The 16,219-nt window shown below is 42.6% G+C and overlaps 1 protein-coding gene across 1 annotated transcript in view; it reads left to right on the forward strand.

Annotated features, from left to right (window-relative positions):
• The first annotated feature begins 2,305 nt into the window (after positions 1-2,305).
• RAB38 (RAB38, member RAS oncogene family) overlaps positions 2,306-16,219 on the forward strand; it is a 38,680-nt gene continuing 24,766 nt past the window's right edge. The window contains exon 1 of the mRNA XM_090030606.1: positions 2,306-2,788. Within this exon, the coding sequence (XP_089886732.1) occupies positions 2,584-2,788 (205 nt within the window). The 5' untranslated portion in view covers positions 2,306-2,583. The remainder of the gene's footprint in view (positions 2,789-16,219) is intronic.

Here is a 16,219-nt window from a genome sequence, read left to right on the forward strand (position 1 = left end):
GGCTTCCAATCACCAAGATATGTAAGAACATGTTTAATTTGAATCACCCAAGTAGTTGCACTGGAACCAAGGGAATCTCTTGGTACTTTAATTTAGGCCTATATTTTAGGCCTTCATGTCCCTGGATGATGCCTAATCTGCAGTTAGAGCACTGTGCTATGAAGTCAGAGAGGTGACCCAAACATCCTCTGAGTGAGGAGAGCACAGGACCTGGGACTCTCACTTCCTGGACAGGTGCCCTAACCACTGGACCATGTCCCTACACAGTCCAGGTTGATGTCTGTACCATCATTATTGACTTTTTGGTGACCTTGGATAAGCCTATGTGGAATTCATTCCTATAGGATGTTGTTGAGGCCAGGAATTTAGAAAGAATCAAAGAAGAATTGGAAATGTATATGCATAACAAGATTATCCAAAGTTATTATAGCTAATGCTAACAAAAACTTTGGAAGGGATATAAAACCTCATGCTTCAGGATTTAAACCAATCTCTAACTAATAGCAATTAGAATGAGATTTTCCTTCAGAGGGGAAATATTGCATGTCTGCCTAGTCGGGTGTTTCGTTCACCTTCCTTTGAGCATCTGTCATTGGCCCCAGTCAAAGACAAGATCCAGGACTCGCAATTCCTATGTTCCTAACTTATGTTTGCCTGTGTCTTCATCTGCACAGCAGGGACACTTAATACAAGTGTACTGTAAACACTTGAAACAGAATCGGATTTCACTCATGTACCCAGTTGCAATTATCAAGCCATATAACTGCCATTTTTAGCACTTATGCACAGTTTATTACCCTCTTCCATATGTGCAGTATGGACACACGAGCATCCTTCTGGCTACTGAGCATATGCGGTAGGTTGTACTCTGTTGAAAGAGGTGTAGGATTTTGACCACTGATCCTAAAATTATAACCTACCATATACAAGAAGAACCTTCCTGCCTTTCAGCCCAATGGCCTAGTGGTTAGGACACCTGTCCAGGAAGTGAGATACCCAGCTTCTGTGCTCCCCTCACTCAGAGGATGTTTGGGTCTACACCCCTGTGACTTCATAGCACAGTGCTCGAACCAGCACACCACCAGCTAGGCATTGTCCTCCTCCAAAGCTCACCTAATTTTTCCGAGAGAATTTTGTGTGTGTGTGTTGAAAAAAAATCACTCTCTTTTTCAAATGAAGAGGTTCATGGAAGGCAGTCATCTGTTCCAAACATTGTTTTCACAGAAATGTTTGCAGAACATTTTAAGTTCTGTTCCTCCAGAATATTGTCGAAACGGTTAGTGGATTTTTGTTTATTGAAAGCCTATTTTTTTGGTAAATGAAAAGTCAGTAGATATTTGAATATACATTTGGATTTAAAAAGTTCACTGGAAAAAAAATTGCAAAAAATGTAACCCCCCCCCCACAACTTAGTTTCCAACTCAGAAAAATGGCAACTAATTCAAAATGACCTTGAAATGAAATGCTTGCCATTCATTTATTATAAATATTCTCAGCCAGCTTTAATGCTATTTTATCTTCCATTCAAATTGTCTTGTTATGCCATCACTATGATCAATCTCAACCAAAATATCGGCCCTTATCCTGCAGCGAGGACTAACTGACTTTCCGTAAATGAAGCAGAAGCTTAAGCTTTTGCAGGATTGGAGGTCTTTAGTTTTGGAAGAATAATGTACCATCCTCGTCTATGTTCTGCACAACTGTCTTGTCTTCCCTCAGGGCAGATGGGTAGTGTCACTTGAAAAATTGGATGGCTCTAGTCTAGTTTCTCTCTCATTTCATTTTTAAATTCCAGTTCTATGAACAGGAACACCAACAAAATAGGTGTTTCCTAAATTTACTGCGTGCTGCATTTTGTAGCTATGGGACTAATTATACTCATTTGTTGTACTGGTATATTAGCATAAAAATAGTTTAGATCAGCATAACCATTCCCATATGGGAAAGAGGAAAACTACTCCAGTGTTACATACAGGGATGACTGCTCTAAGGCTTTTACTAATTTGTGGTTTTAAAAAGAAATAAAACACATGCCATGTTTCTAATCAAAATAGTTACATTGATGTATTCTTTAAAGCATAAACTGGCCTTTAGTCAGGCAGTAACAGTCTAGAAGGAGAGTTTCTTTTTCTTTCTCGGGCTGATTTTTTACATGCTTCTTGAACCACGTCAGAGAAAACTAATCCTTTGCAGAAGGGAGAGAACTCCTAAAACGAATTAAAAAATAAGGGATTCTCCCTCCAGCTGGGAGTGAAACATGGGCAGGGCTGCCGTTCATAGCCTTCAGCCCCTGTGGTATCGCTGATCCTTCAGACATAACATCACACTGAACTTTGGAGGAAAAAAAACTTTTGGGAGATACTTCAGAAAAAAAAACCCCAAACCTCTCTTTCACTATTGTCTCATCTTCCAGCTGGGCTGGCTGCTGGGCTTGGGTGTTCCTGCTTTTGTGCTAGGGGTGGGAAGCCTCCACCTCCTTTCTCTCTTCCCTCCCTAGTTTTTCAGTCCCTCTCTCCCCCTCAGCCTGGCAGGAGTCCACGGGCAGAGCATGCGATCAGTTCACTGGGAACAGCAGCAGGGAAGATGCAGAAATCTACTCAGAAGGAGCATCTCTACAAACTCCTAGTAATTGGGGACCTGGGAGTGGGTAAAACCAGCATCATCAAGCGCTATGTCCACCAGAATTTCTCCCCCCACTACAGGGCCACCATTGGAGTGGACTTCGCCTTGAAGGTGCTCAACTGGGATTCAGAGACCGTTGTACGGCTGCAGCTCTGGGATATTGCTGGTGAGTACAGAGGAGAAGGGAAATGATAGGAGAAGACTGAATTCCTTGGGCCCACAGCTTTCTGTGTAGTGACAGCACACAATAATAGCCCCAAACTGCAACTAGGGATTTCTTAAAAAGCAATGGGGGACGGGCTTAGCGAGAACACTGAAAAAGCCCCAAACTTCAGAGTCCAATCAAGGGACCACCCCAGACAGCTCTTCTCTCTGGTGTCTCCCACGTTTTCCCCACCCATATCCCCTCACACGATGACACAAACATATTAACAGTCTCCTTTATAACTTGATTTTTTTCCTCGCATTTTAAATGTTTTCCTTGCCTTCCAACCCTAACAGGGTGTGTATAATTGCTTTTTTCTGGTTGGAGAAAGGAATTACCATCCTCATTTTCTGAAGAAAAATGCTGAGTAGACCTGCTACATTCAATACCTAGAGGAAAAGCTATTGTTAGATTATTCTGGCAAACTTCATTTCTCCCTTTTTAAAATTTTTTTTTAACACCATATAACTAAATGTTGGATTGTCTCACACCTTATTTTAAAAAATATATATTTCTGGTTAAGGAATATGCCCATTTGTTAAATATGTGTTTACTTTCCTAGACAACTACTGTAATATAAAGTAAAACATGGTGAATTACTCTGCATCAGGAAAAAAAGACCAAAAAATATCCTTCTGTCATGCTTGTGTAATTTAAGAAATATATAATAATCCCACATTGCTAAAGCAGATACTTTGAAGGGGAAAATGTGCATTGTCCTATATTTGCTTCTAATTAAAATGAGAAGTTTTCATTCTCACAGGCTCCCTTTGTAACTATCAATTAGCTGGCTTCACTGCACAAAATATAAAAGTTTCTCAACAGCATATCTAGCATGCGGGCAATAACAATTTTTCATTTAGTGTATTTAAGAAAGGAGCCTGAACACCATCATCATTCAAAACCTTTACAGCTGAAATGAAGGTCTCTTAATCCAAATGAATTAAGTTAACTTTGTGAGTAAGAAACTGAAGAGAAATATTTATCCACTCTCATCTAGTGTGCTAACCTGTGACCTATATCGTAGAATTAGTGCCTTACACTAGAATTACACGCGCTGAGGCCAGTGAAATAAGAAAATTCTTAGCATTCTTTTGGAGTAAGAAGATTGTATTTACTTGTGTGTTTGGCATGGACAGACAAGCTAGCTCAGACCTGAGCTCTGAATTTGGCACCGAACTGCCAAGAGTTATGCAACAAACACCAGACTGGTTCATGTGAAATTGCAGAACCCTGGATATTTGTATCAATTGATATTGTCTTTTTGGTTTTATGATGCTGCACATATGGTGAGGTCCAGTGGTCCTCACCACAAGTTGAAATGGCTGGGATGAAAAAACTGTCAGTTGCTTGCAACTGCAACAATAAAAAACTTAAAAATCAAGATTTGTAAGAGACTGAACAACACAAGCCCCTGAATTCGCTACAATAGCAGTATTTAAATCCTTTACACAGATACAGTATTTCTACTAGGTGTTTCAAAACATTTTTTGCATGCCTTGTTCCAGAGACTGTATTAAACTACTAATCATGTGCTGGCAGATCATATGATGTAGCTTTCGGTAAGGCAGCAGAATGAAAGTAATTACACTGAGTTGTAGTACTCACTGGCTAGAGCAGTCCCCATGATATCACACATGACAGAGAGAATTACAGTGCTGTGTTTGTGTGCATTCATCAAGTGGGTTTCTAATTTCAGACTGATTGCTAAATTTGAAACATCTCGAGGAGGGTCAAGACAGTGGTCAGTAATAACAGAAGGTGCCATCTGAATTGTAGCATCTGGTGTCTAAATACTTTTAGTCCTTGATTGATATAAATAGAAAATAAGTTCTGTAAGCAGCTAAAAAGTCAAATCAGCATGATGCTCAATTAAAAGCCATCAGGAATAAAGCATCTGCCTGGTGTGAAAAACAAGCCGCTTGAAAATGAGAGGGAAATAAATTTGATTGGGGATACGTGGAAAATGTGTTTTATTTTCCTTTCATCCTGCCTGTGACCACTTGTGTAGCACAGCTAGTAAAATACAAAAATGAAAATATAAGAGAGAAGTAAATTTCCAGAGTGCTCATGGATGTGCAGTTAATCTCCTTTGGAAAAATATCTGTATAAGATAATGCAAATTTGCAGATCAAGTGCTGCCCTTTTGTCCTATAAAGCAGATACTAGGTTTGGTTTAGAATTAAGGACAGATTCTGCAGGGTTTTTTTCACTGAGCTCTTCTATGTCCCCCTGCTTATATTGCCACTGAACTTTCTGCACAGCATAGTATTTATTCCCATGAGTAGTTCAATTGTCTGCTTCCCTGGGGTATTGCTTGTGGAGTGGCCCATTCTTAGCCTAGAAGTCAAATTAATATGGGGCTTGATGGTAATAAGTGCTGAGCATCAAACAGCTTCTATTATCATCACACCCCAGGAAATTTCAGAGATGCAGTACTACTGGCAATTCAACCCACTGGGATTGAACTGAGTCTGGTGAGATTTATACTCTCCAGGTATGGGTGGCCCCAAATCCTTGCAGGCTATATAGACTCAGGGAAGTAAAACGAGGAGAGAAAACATCCAGTACCATGTGCTGCCTTTAAAAGTTGATTTTCTCAAGTATATTTTAGTGCTTTTTAATGCAGTAGTCAAAGACAATGAAAACTGGAGGCGGGGGGGAAGCCCCCTTCCTGTTGGGTAAATGAGATTCTCCTTCATCCGATGTCTGCAAAATTAAATTGGATGTTCTTTTACAAGCTCCCAAAGTTATGAATGTGATGCAGGCATTGTGGGCTCAAACTTCCCATGACCTTTTTATACTGGAGCACAGATGAAACCATGCTGGCAAGTGCTAAAATGTCCAAACAACTGGGCTTCCCCCACTTCCCTTTGGTGGCTGTTCTACCACCCTAGAAATGAGAACCTTCTTTCAGTGACACAGCTCTAAATTGTCTTGTCTTCATTTCATCCCATCACTTCTGTTGTGTTTCAGTCTATCTCCCTGAATTAGTCCTCTCCCTATTTGGCATTCATAATGTTCAGGTGTTTGCAGACTGTTATCAAATCCTCCCCTGGTTGTTGATTAGCCACAGTATACAAGTTTTGCTCTTTTAATCTGTCTCATGAATCAGCCTCAACAGTCCCTTATCTTTTTACCTGGTCTTCCCTGACTAAACTCCAGTTTCTCAATATATTTTTGGAAGGTGGTGCTGAAATCTTTAAGACGCTAGAATGGAGTTTGAAGCACAGTCTTACAGACAAATACTATTATCTAAAGTAGGATGGCATTTTGCAAATGAAACTCAGGACTGCTTTTGAAGCTGACACATCTTACCGTGCAAATGCATATGTAATTCTCTCCCCACTGTCAAGAAGGCCTCTTTCAGTGCTGTTGCTTCCCAGGATTCTCCTTCCCACTGAGCCCATATCAATTGAATTATTACTTTCTCAGATAGGTATGTCCAATGTTGATCTCATCTTATGTTCCACCCATGTTTATAGTTTAGACTGAAGACAGCAACACTCCATAAATTGTGAAAGAGTGGCTTTATTTTTCCATCTCGGTCATTTCATATTCAGCACAGATATAATCAAACAGTTAAAAAGCCACAAAAAATATAAGAGCATTATGCTCTATGAGAAGTAACCAAGCTGTTCATTAATGTGTTACATTACATCATCTCTAGATCATGCCAGGAGCGGTTCATACCTACTAATAAGATAGTAATGGTGATTTCTTAGGTAAGTTCTCTTGAAATTACTGCTCTATGGTCATAAATAAGATGTCGTGAGCGTGTCTACATGTTGCCCTATGGCAATGTAGGAACGTGCTATGTTGCTGTAAAGTGCACTACAGCAGTGTAATGATTACATAGATATACATATGATCGGCAGCTACATTGCTGTAGTGGCGTGCTCCCCCGTTTTAGCATGCTGCTCTGGCAACATAGCGGAAAAATCTAACCACATGCCATGTGCATGGTGCAGTATGGGCAGTTACTGTGCCATAGAAGCATAGAATCAGAGAAAATTAGGGTTAGAAGGGACCTCAGGAGGTCATGTAGTCCAACCCCCTGCTCAAAGCAGGACCAGCTGCAACAAGATCATCCCAGCTAAAGCTTTGTTTAGCTCGGTCTTGAAAACCTCCAAGGATGGAGATTTCACCACCTCTCTGGGTAACCTGTTCCAGTGTTTTACTACTCTCCTCATGAGAAGGTTTTTTCCTAATATCTAACCTAACTTCCCTTGCTGCAACTTGAGACCATTGCTCCTTGTTCTGTCATCTGCCAGCACTAAGAACAGTCTAGCTCCATCCTCTTTCAAACCTCACTTCAGGGTGTTGAAGGCTGCTGTTAATTCCCTCCTCAGTCTCCTCTTCTCTAGACTAAATAAGCCCAGGTCCCTCAGCCTCTCCTCAGAAGTCTTGTGTCTCAGCCCTCTAACCATTTTCATTACCCTCCGCTGGACTCTCTCCAATTTGTCCACAACCTCTCTGTAGTGGGGTGCCTAAAACTGAACACAGTACTCCAGATGTGGCCTTACCCCTGCTGAATAGAAGAGAATAATCACTTCCCTTGCCGACCTACTGGCACCCATCAACACAGCTCCAGATGCCCTTAACCTTCTTGGCAAGAAGGGCATGCTGTTGACTCATAGTCAGCTTATTGACCAGTAACCCCCAGGTCCTTTCCTGCAGAGCTGCTGCCCAGCCAGTCAGCCCCAAGCCTGTCCTGGTACATGGGATTGTTCCATCCTCAGTGCAGGGCTTTGCATTTGTCCTTGTTGAACCTCATAATATTTCTTTTGGTCCAATCCTCCAATCTGTCTAGGTCACTATGAATCCTAGCAATACCCTCCTGTGTATCTACTACTCCCCACAGCTTGGTGTCATCTGCAAAATTGCTGATGGTACACTCTTTGCCATTTTCCAGGTCACTGATGAAGACATTGAACAAAATGGCCCCAGGGCTGACCCCTGGGCACTCCATTTGATACCAGCTGCCAACTAGACATCAAGCCAGTTATTACTACTCTATGAGCCCAATGCTGCAGCCAATTTTGTATTCACCTTACTGTCCATTCATTCAGCCCATACTTCCTTACCTTGCCTGCAAGAATATTGTGAGAGACCGTATTAAAAGCCTTGCTAAAATCAAGGTGCACCACATCCACCAGTCTCCCCACTTCCACAGAGCCAGTCATCTTATCATAGAGGCAATCAGGTTGATCAGGCATGACTTGCCCTTGGTGAATCCATGCTGACTGCTCCTATTCACCTTCTCCTCCTCCAGGTGCTAAGAAATGGATTTCTTGAGGATCTACTTCATGATTTTTGTGGGGCTGAAGTGAGGCTGACTGGTCTGTAGTTCCCTGGATCCTCCTTTTTCCCTTTCTTAAATATGGGTACTGTTTGCCCTTTTCCAATCATCTGGGACCTCTCCTGATCACCATGAGTTTTCAAAGATAATGGCCCATGCTTTAGTATTCTCAAAAGGACGTACAAAAGCATGGCATCATAGCAAAGTTGCTGTATGGCCATGTGCAGATATGCCTTCTGTGTCCCTAAATGTGGTGCTTTTTATTTCACGAGTTACATGGACTACTATTTGAAGTGTGATCTGTGGTCTGATCCATCTTGCGGCTTGTGCAACTTGCTTTCTGAGCTGCTTAAGCCCCAGACTGCAGCAGATATCAAATTAATTGCAGGCCAATGGCACCCAGCCCTGAAGCCAAACTCCCATTGACTTTAATGGCATAGATTCTGGCCTATAACCAGGGAATCAGTTTTGATATAGAATATAAAAAACAAGCTCCCTATGAAAACGTACTCAGTGGGTGTATCTACACATGCACTTTACTGTAGAACAGACTAAATAGCTCCGCAGTAAAGTGTCAGAGTCTACACGTGCACTGGTATTAGGGCATGGTAAACTAATTAGCCCCCAACACTGCTATCTTCTGGTGGAGTCATTTACTATGCTGAAATGCACATGTGCACAGTAACTGGGCTGAGGGCCAGGTTCCTGCCTGCTACCTAGCCACACAGCTATGCATGCTCAGCACTCTCATGCCCCAACCAGCCCCTCTGCCCCACTACACTGCCACCCAGAGCCTGAGGCTGACCCCCCAAGACTGGTAACTGCCCAGGCTAGCTTGTCCCAGCTCTAAGTGCTGGTGTCCTGGGTCCACATGTACACACTGCACTGGGAGCAGTGTGCTCCAGCTCAAAGTGCTCCAGAGTTTATTGCTATACATGTATTGGATGCCTGTATGCCTACCCATCAATGTAATCTTTGTAGCTTTTGCTTGGTAGGTGGATGGCTGTGGCCTTGTCTTGGACCTGGATTACTGTTTTAAAACTTACTTGGAAGTGGAAGGAGCAGGAAGGAACCTGTACCCACCCATGTCTTATAAGAGAATCTGGGCAAGAAAGGGAGTCCTGTTTCAGGTAGCTCCAATTAGGGATTCCTACTTCATTTAATTGTCAGTCATTTTATTTGAAAAGGAACAGTGTCTTTGGTCAGTGGGACCCTTATGTCTCACAAGATGACAGGGACAGAGAATTCAGCCTTACAAATCCAGTGGGTGTCCCTTTAAAATGATCTACTGACTTTCTGTTGAATTGCTCATTAAAATAGATTTTCAAAGGGACTTCCAAAAGGTCTGAACGTCTAGCATTGTAGTTTGTAGGCACTGGATAGTATCCAATTCCTGAACTCAGAGACAGCACCATTAAAGGGCTTAAAGAGTATTTAAAGGGATAATACCCAAATCCTGTACACTATAACTTCACTTTCCCTTAACTATGTATGTATGAGAGACATTTCCCAGGCTGAAAGAACACCAAAAATGAGGATTGAAGTTTCTCATGAAAATCTTTTTTAGAAATTTACTTATAATATTATTATTCCCAAATCTCAATCTCAAAACAGCTGGACTTTTCACACTGAAACTATAAAAAAAAACTTCAGCACAAACCTGGTAGAAGTAGGTTAGTAGAGGTGGTTATTCTTGTATTTCTGAAGTCAGACAGAAAAGCAGGCTGAGTGGCCCCTTAGGGCATTTATACACCTACTGGGGGAGGGGGACTTTACTTAAAGCAGTTCTAAGAGCCAGTCTAATCAAAGCACCCAGAGCATTTCATGTGTTGGTGTCCTTGTGTTTAAAAATGATGATGGGAGTGCTTTAACTAAAGCTCACCAAATGTGCATTATTTAAAGCACCTCTGCTGCCATTTTGAAGTGCTGGGAAACTGATACACGAGACGCTGGAGTCTGCTGGACCACGGTCATTACCATGCTCCAGCTGACTTGATTAATTACGGCTCATTGGAGCAGCCTTGATGCTCATGTATGGGCTCCCTTAGAGACTAACTTGATCAGAGAGGCATGAGCTTTCATAGGTGACATTCCTCTCTGAACCAGTTAGTCTCTAAGAGGCCACCCTGCCCTACCTTACATCTCTATGGGGAATTTCTGCAAATGTATGGTTAAGTCTGGCTTTACTGATGGAGCAGAAAAGATGAGGGGGCAATGCAATTGGTAAGATGGGACCAGCTGAGAGGAACACATTTATATCCAGCCCTGAAGGGAAGGAAAAAAAATACATTTTAATGTGATGGAGCCAGGGGATGGGTTCAAAGTTGTGAGTGAGGTGATCAGAGTGGCAGACATGGAAAATGATCTTAACAATGACATTTTAAAAGAATCAGAAGGGAATAAAAATAGAAAGTTTCTGTCATCCAAATGAAAGGAAGCAGCTCTGAAAGAGTATTTGGCCATGGGGATAGAAAGGCTGGATTTTATAACCATTATGTAGGGGAAAAGTAACATCATTTAGTGACATCCCAGAAGTGAGACAAAGAAAGGATGAAGATGATGGAGGATGGCACAAGTAAAAGAGGAGGGGTTGTGTAGGGGTGGTTTTGAAGGAAAGAGCAGGAATTCAGTTCCCTTGTGATCTGAGTGTTAATTTTGAACATTATCCTCTCCAAAATCATTGTTGGTTGGTTTTTAGCTTATCAATAGAAATGAAGCAAGATCTGCTTGTTGCGGGCAGTCTACACATTGTTGGCTAACAGACTCCTTGCAAGACTGTCCAGGGTAGGGGTCATGCTTACCAATGACATGATGATTTAACCAGGGAATCCTAACACACATTTATGCACACTTAATTCAGTTACTACTGGGAACAAATGCCTGTCATCCAGTTTAGCACTGTGGGCAAAGTGAGAAACATGTTTTAGATGCACATGTTAGGTTGATTAGAGGACCCCACTCAGGATGCCTCCTGCTGTGACACCAAAAAAAAATTCGGTGTTAATATACCAATCTTTACAAGACTCCTGATCCTTTTGCTCCCTGATGAGGGCACACACTCCCCTAGAAGTCCTCTCAGTCCAAACTGGGAACACATCCTCCCAAACTGTCTCTTTGATAAGAAATGTGTCTTTAATGCTACCTTTCATCGACTCAGCTCTGATCTCTCCATTGTCCGACTCACTGTAGAGGCAATGCATTGAAAGAAAATTCCAGCGGTAGTGAGCAGCTTATTACTCAACTCAACCTGAAGATATCTACTGAGTGTAGGGGGCAGGGTTTGTTCACAAGAGTCTGAATCTGTGGTAAATACCTTGCCTCAGTTTTAAAGCAATACACAAGTTAAACAAATTTACAATTCATGGGAATTCTTGGCTCAAGGATCTTGCAGATTGAAATGTAAAAAATCGGCAGAATAGAGACATCTTAGAATTACAGAATCATAAAAAGAATGAGGGTCGGGTGGGACCTCAGGAGCCAATCTAGTCTAACTTCTGGCTCAAAGTAGGACCATTTCCAACTAGATCATTCCAGCCAAGACTTTGTCTAGCCTGGTCTTAAAAACCTCTAGGAATGCAAATTCTACCACCTCTTCGGCTACCAAGTTCCAGAGTTTACTACTCTTCTAATGAGAAATATTTTCTTAATATCTAACCAAAACTTCCCTTGATGCAACTTGAGACCATTGCTCCTTGCTTTGTCATCTGCCGCCACTGAGAACAGTCCAGCTCCATCCTCTTTGAACCCCACTTCAGGTAGTTGAAGGCTGCTGTTAAATCCCCTCTCAGTCTTCATTCTCCAAATGAAATGAGCCCAGTTCCCTCAGCCTCTCCTCAGAAGTCTTGTGCCCCAGCCCCTGAGCCATTTTTGTTGCCCTTTGCTGGACTCTCTCCAATTTGTCCACATACTTTTGTAGTGGGGAGGCCCAAAACTGGATACAGTACTCTAGGTGTGGCCTCACCAGTGCCAAATGGAGGGAAATAATTACTTCCCTTTATCTGCTGGCAACTCTTCTACTAATGCAACCCAGTATGCTGTTAGCCTTCTTCACAATAGGCCCATACTGTTGGCTTATATTCCGCTTAGTGTCCACTGTAATCCTTAAGTCCTTTTCTGTAGAGCTGCTATTTAGTCAGTCAGTCCCCAGCCTGTACAGATACACAGGATTATTTTGTCCTAAATGCAGGATTTTTGCATGTTTCCTTATTGAACCTCACAAGATTTCTTTCGGTTCAATCCTCCAATTTGTTAAGGCCTCTTCTGAATCCTAGCCCTACCCTCCAGCATATCTACTACTCCCCAGAGCTTGGTGTCATCTCCAAACTTGCTGAGAGTGCCCTTCATCCCAATTTCTGGATGAAGATGTCAAACAAAACCAGTCCCAGGACCAACCTCGGGATGTTCCACTTGATGCCAGCTGCCAGCTACACATGAAGCCATTGCTTAGTACCCTTTGATCCCAATGAGCCAGCTAGTTGTCTATCTATTTCATTCAATTGATTCTTTCTTAGCTTGCTTGCATGAATGTTGTGGAAGACCATACCAAAAGCCTTGCTAAAGTCAATGTATATCATGTCCACTGCTCTCCCAACATCCATGGTGCCGGTTATCTCATCATAGAAGGCAATCAGGTTGGCCACACTTGCCTTATCTTTGGTGAATCCATGCTGACTGTTGCTAATCACCTTCTTCTCCTCCAGCCACTAAGAAATGGATTCCTTGAGGACCTGCTTGATGATTTTTTCCAGTGGCTGAGGTGGGGCTGACCTATCTGTACTTCTGGGATCCTCCTTCTTCCCTTTCTTTAAAGATGGACACCAGATTTGCCCTTTTCCAATTGTCCAGGACCTATCCTGACCACCATGAGTTTTTAAAGATAATGACCAGTGGCTCTGCAATCACATTAGCCAACTCCCTCAGTTCCCTTGGGTTCATATGGCCGCATGGACTCGTACACACCCAGCTTTTCTAAATATTCCCTAGCCTCTTCTTTTACCACTGCATGTCTAATTGTTTCCCACAGAGAACCACTAATATGCCCTGCACCTCACCTGGAGGAAATCACTGTTAGTGTCAGCTCTTCTGGTGGGATGTAAGCCTTCCTGGAAAACCCATATTTAGGCTATGCTGCTATTTCAGTTTGGGGCATGGCTACACCGCAGCCTCTACTTCATTTAGCTTATAGCGCTCCAGCTTTACTTCCAGTCATGTCACATTACAGAATTGAATATTAGTGTAAATTTATATCTGGTATGTCTGCTTTACATTACAGTAAGAAAAGTCTATATGTACCCTCAATTCCGGAGATTTCTATTGACTACATCAGATGTATTTCACTGTAAACCAACACAGAGCAATACAGGGAATAACTATGAATCACTTTGTGGTTTATGCTGCTTTCACATGTGGCTAATTTCTCTGAAGAGCCAAGTGCTACATTTTTTTTAAGTTCAAGTTCTCATTAATCTCTGGAGTCATAAAGTTCTTTGGTTTCCTTTCCCACTTGCCTTATCAGTGGACTATCTCCAGGTAGTGACAGTTAAGGCCTTGCTATGGTGACCGTAGTAACAAACTGTATTCAGACTCTGGAAACAACATAGCCCAATTCCTGGTTTCATCCATGGGAGGAAAAATTATGGAAGTTGTAGATCCCAGGGCTGGGAGGAGGTATAAGCCTTCCAGCAGTAAGGCTGTTCATAAAGCCTTATTTTTCCCAGTGCAAGAGAAGCAGGGGGCAGGATAGGATCAGCTGTGATTTTCTGTACAGGAATAGAAATTAGGAGAGGTCAGGAGCTTTGCATTTCTCTAAAAAGTGTGTGGAAAAAGGGCTGGGAGGGGATTTTGAAGATGCTGGTGAAACAGCCTAAAGAGACATACAGAAGGCTGAGTAAAGTACCAAGACAAAAGTCTTTATGGTAGAGTTAACCCAATAGCCTCAAGGAAACCAGAAGTGGAGTGAATTGGGGATCAGGTCTTACGGCCACTTTATTCTTCAGGTCCCCAGTGGAGCATGCAGAGAATATGAACTCATTGATCCGAGAAGCCAGTAGGAGCCGTTCCTGCAGTAATCTGAATTGGAAATATGTACAGACTCAAAAGGCAGGAGTTCATACCTGGGAAAGGGACTGGGCAAAGACTTGGATATTTGTTTTGGAAATGTATTGTTCTGTGAGCAGCTGGAGCCGAGCGTATTTTTTTTTGTTAGGGGTTATCTAAGCCCTGACAGGAAAACTTCCGCGGCAGGCACATTACCGGAGAGAAGGGAAAGACACCGTTCTCCCTGTTCTCCTAGGACAGATTATGAAAAGTCAGGCTCCCCACGCTGATTTTATTAGCTCTATAACAGGCCTTGATACCATTGACTTGAGTATCAATTTAAAGGTTAAATTTGATGGGGTTACGCAGCTTCATTAGCATTGTTTCAACCTCTCGCGTCAAGCTAATCTTAGAGAATGACATTGGGACTGTGGGTTTCTGCTGCCCCTCCTGTTCCTCATGTCCATGAGGCAGGTAGAAGAAGCAATAAGACAATATGAGCTGCAGCCTCAGCTGCTTGCAAATAACTCTTACTATCCATCTCTCTCTCTTTTAACAAAAATCAAAATTGCATGGATTTGCAATTACAGTAGGCCTTCTTTCCCAGTGCCCAGCAAGGTAAGGACTTGGATATGGATACAGTTAAGTTCATGTGAGATGGAAATGGTTTTAGTTGGCTGTGAAAAAGTCTCTGCCCTCCACTATTTGTCTTTGTTCTTGTTCCCCACGAAGCATGGAACAGGTGCCCTGGAAGCGGGGCTCTGTGATCTGCTCTGGCAGTTGAGATCAGCTGTAGTGCTTTAGTAATATTCAAGTGTTTGGGAACAGCTGATGGTCCATCTGTTGTGGGAAACCCTCCCTTCTGGATTAATTTCTGCTCTGCTCATAGAGTCAAAGTGCTGGCCTTCAGGGCAGGGCACAAGCCTGTCTGGTTCTATAGACTCTTGCCTGATGGGATGATGGATAGAGGTAAGAGGAAACTGAAATACCATCATAAATCTTAGGACAGAGGCTTTTTTTCCTCCCAAAATGTTTCTGTTGATATTTTATTTCTGAGCTGGAGCAGCTACATGGGTAATTTTTAATCATGTTGACAGCAGTCAGATACACTGATATAGGTTCAGCTACCTGCATCCTAAGGAGCTTATGTGGGCTGTAATAATAGGTGTCAGTTTTTGATACCCCCTGTCTATTATGCTGAATGAGCCCCATTGAGATCAACAGGTCATTTATATAGTAAAGCCATATTCAGATAGGGTTGGGTTTTTTTTTACATATTAATACTGTAATTATCTTACTTTAGTACCTATATCTCACTGCGATTATTTGCAGAGAAAGCAGCCATTCAGCATATCTATTAGCAACCTGAACCTAGCACTAAATAAGTAATTAGTATAGCAGCTGTCATTCCACCATGGTATCCTTGAAGAATTATGGGGCAGAGCAAATAAATGTATCCCATGTTCTGATTGGGATGTTGTTTGGGATGAAGCATTACATCCTGGTCTCCTTCAAAACACACGCAAAAGGAAGCTAGTAAGAATTTAAGGTTCAAGACCACATTTGAAATGCTGAGTGCACAATGATTGTTTGCACTACCCAATGGGGCTGTATGAAACAGCACCTGTTCTGCTTTGACTTCCATTTCGATGGAACAGTGCTTTGTTTCAAATGTTGTTTCATTTCAAAAGCACTGTTCCTTTTCATTGAAATTGTTTTGCTGTTTCAATGTTTTGCCCATAGGCTATTCTGCACCCAGCTGGCCCCAGCTAGCAGCACCAGCTTCTTGTTATCTGGCAGGCAGGTTGGGGGCCTGCACCCCTGGGAGCAGTCCACTACAGCCCCCCACAGTCCTCCTGGGGGTGTGGGCAAGCCCCCAGTCTGCCTGCTGCATGACAGGAGGCTGGTGTTGCCTGCTGGAGCCAATGGCAGCACTGATCTGCCCAGCATAGGCTGCACCCAGTGCCAGTCCTGGTAGCACCAGCCTCCTGTCATCTGGCAGGAGGGCTGTGGGGGCTGTGCTGGACTGCTCCCAGTGGTGTGGGGCCCTGATC

This window comes from Crocodylus siamensis, chromosome 1 (genome assembly GCF_052110815.1).
Source record: "Crocodylus siamensis isolate JL-2025a chromosome 1, ASM5211081v1, whole genome shotgun sequence".
NCBI lineage: Eukaryota > Metazoa > Chordata > Crocodylia > Crocodylidae > Crocodylus > Crocodylus siamensis.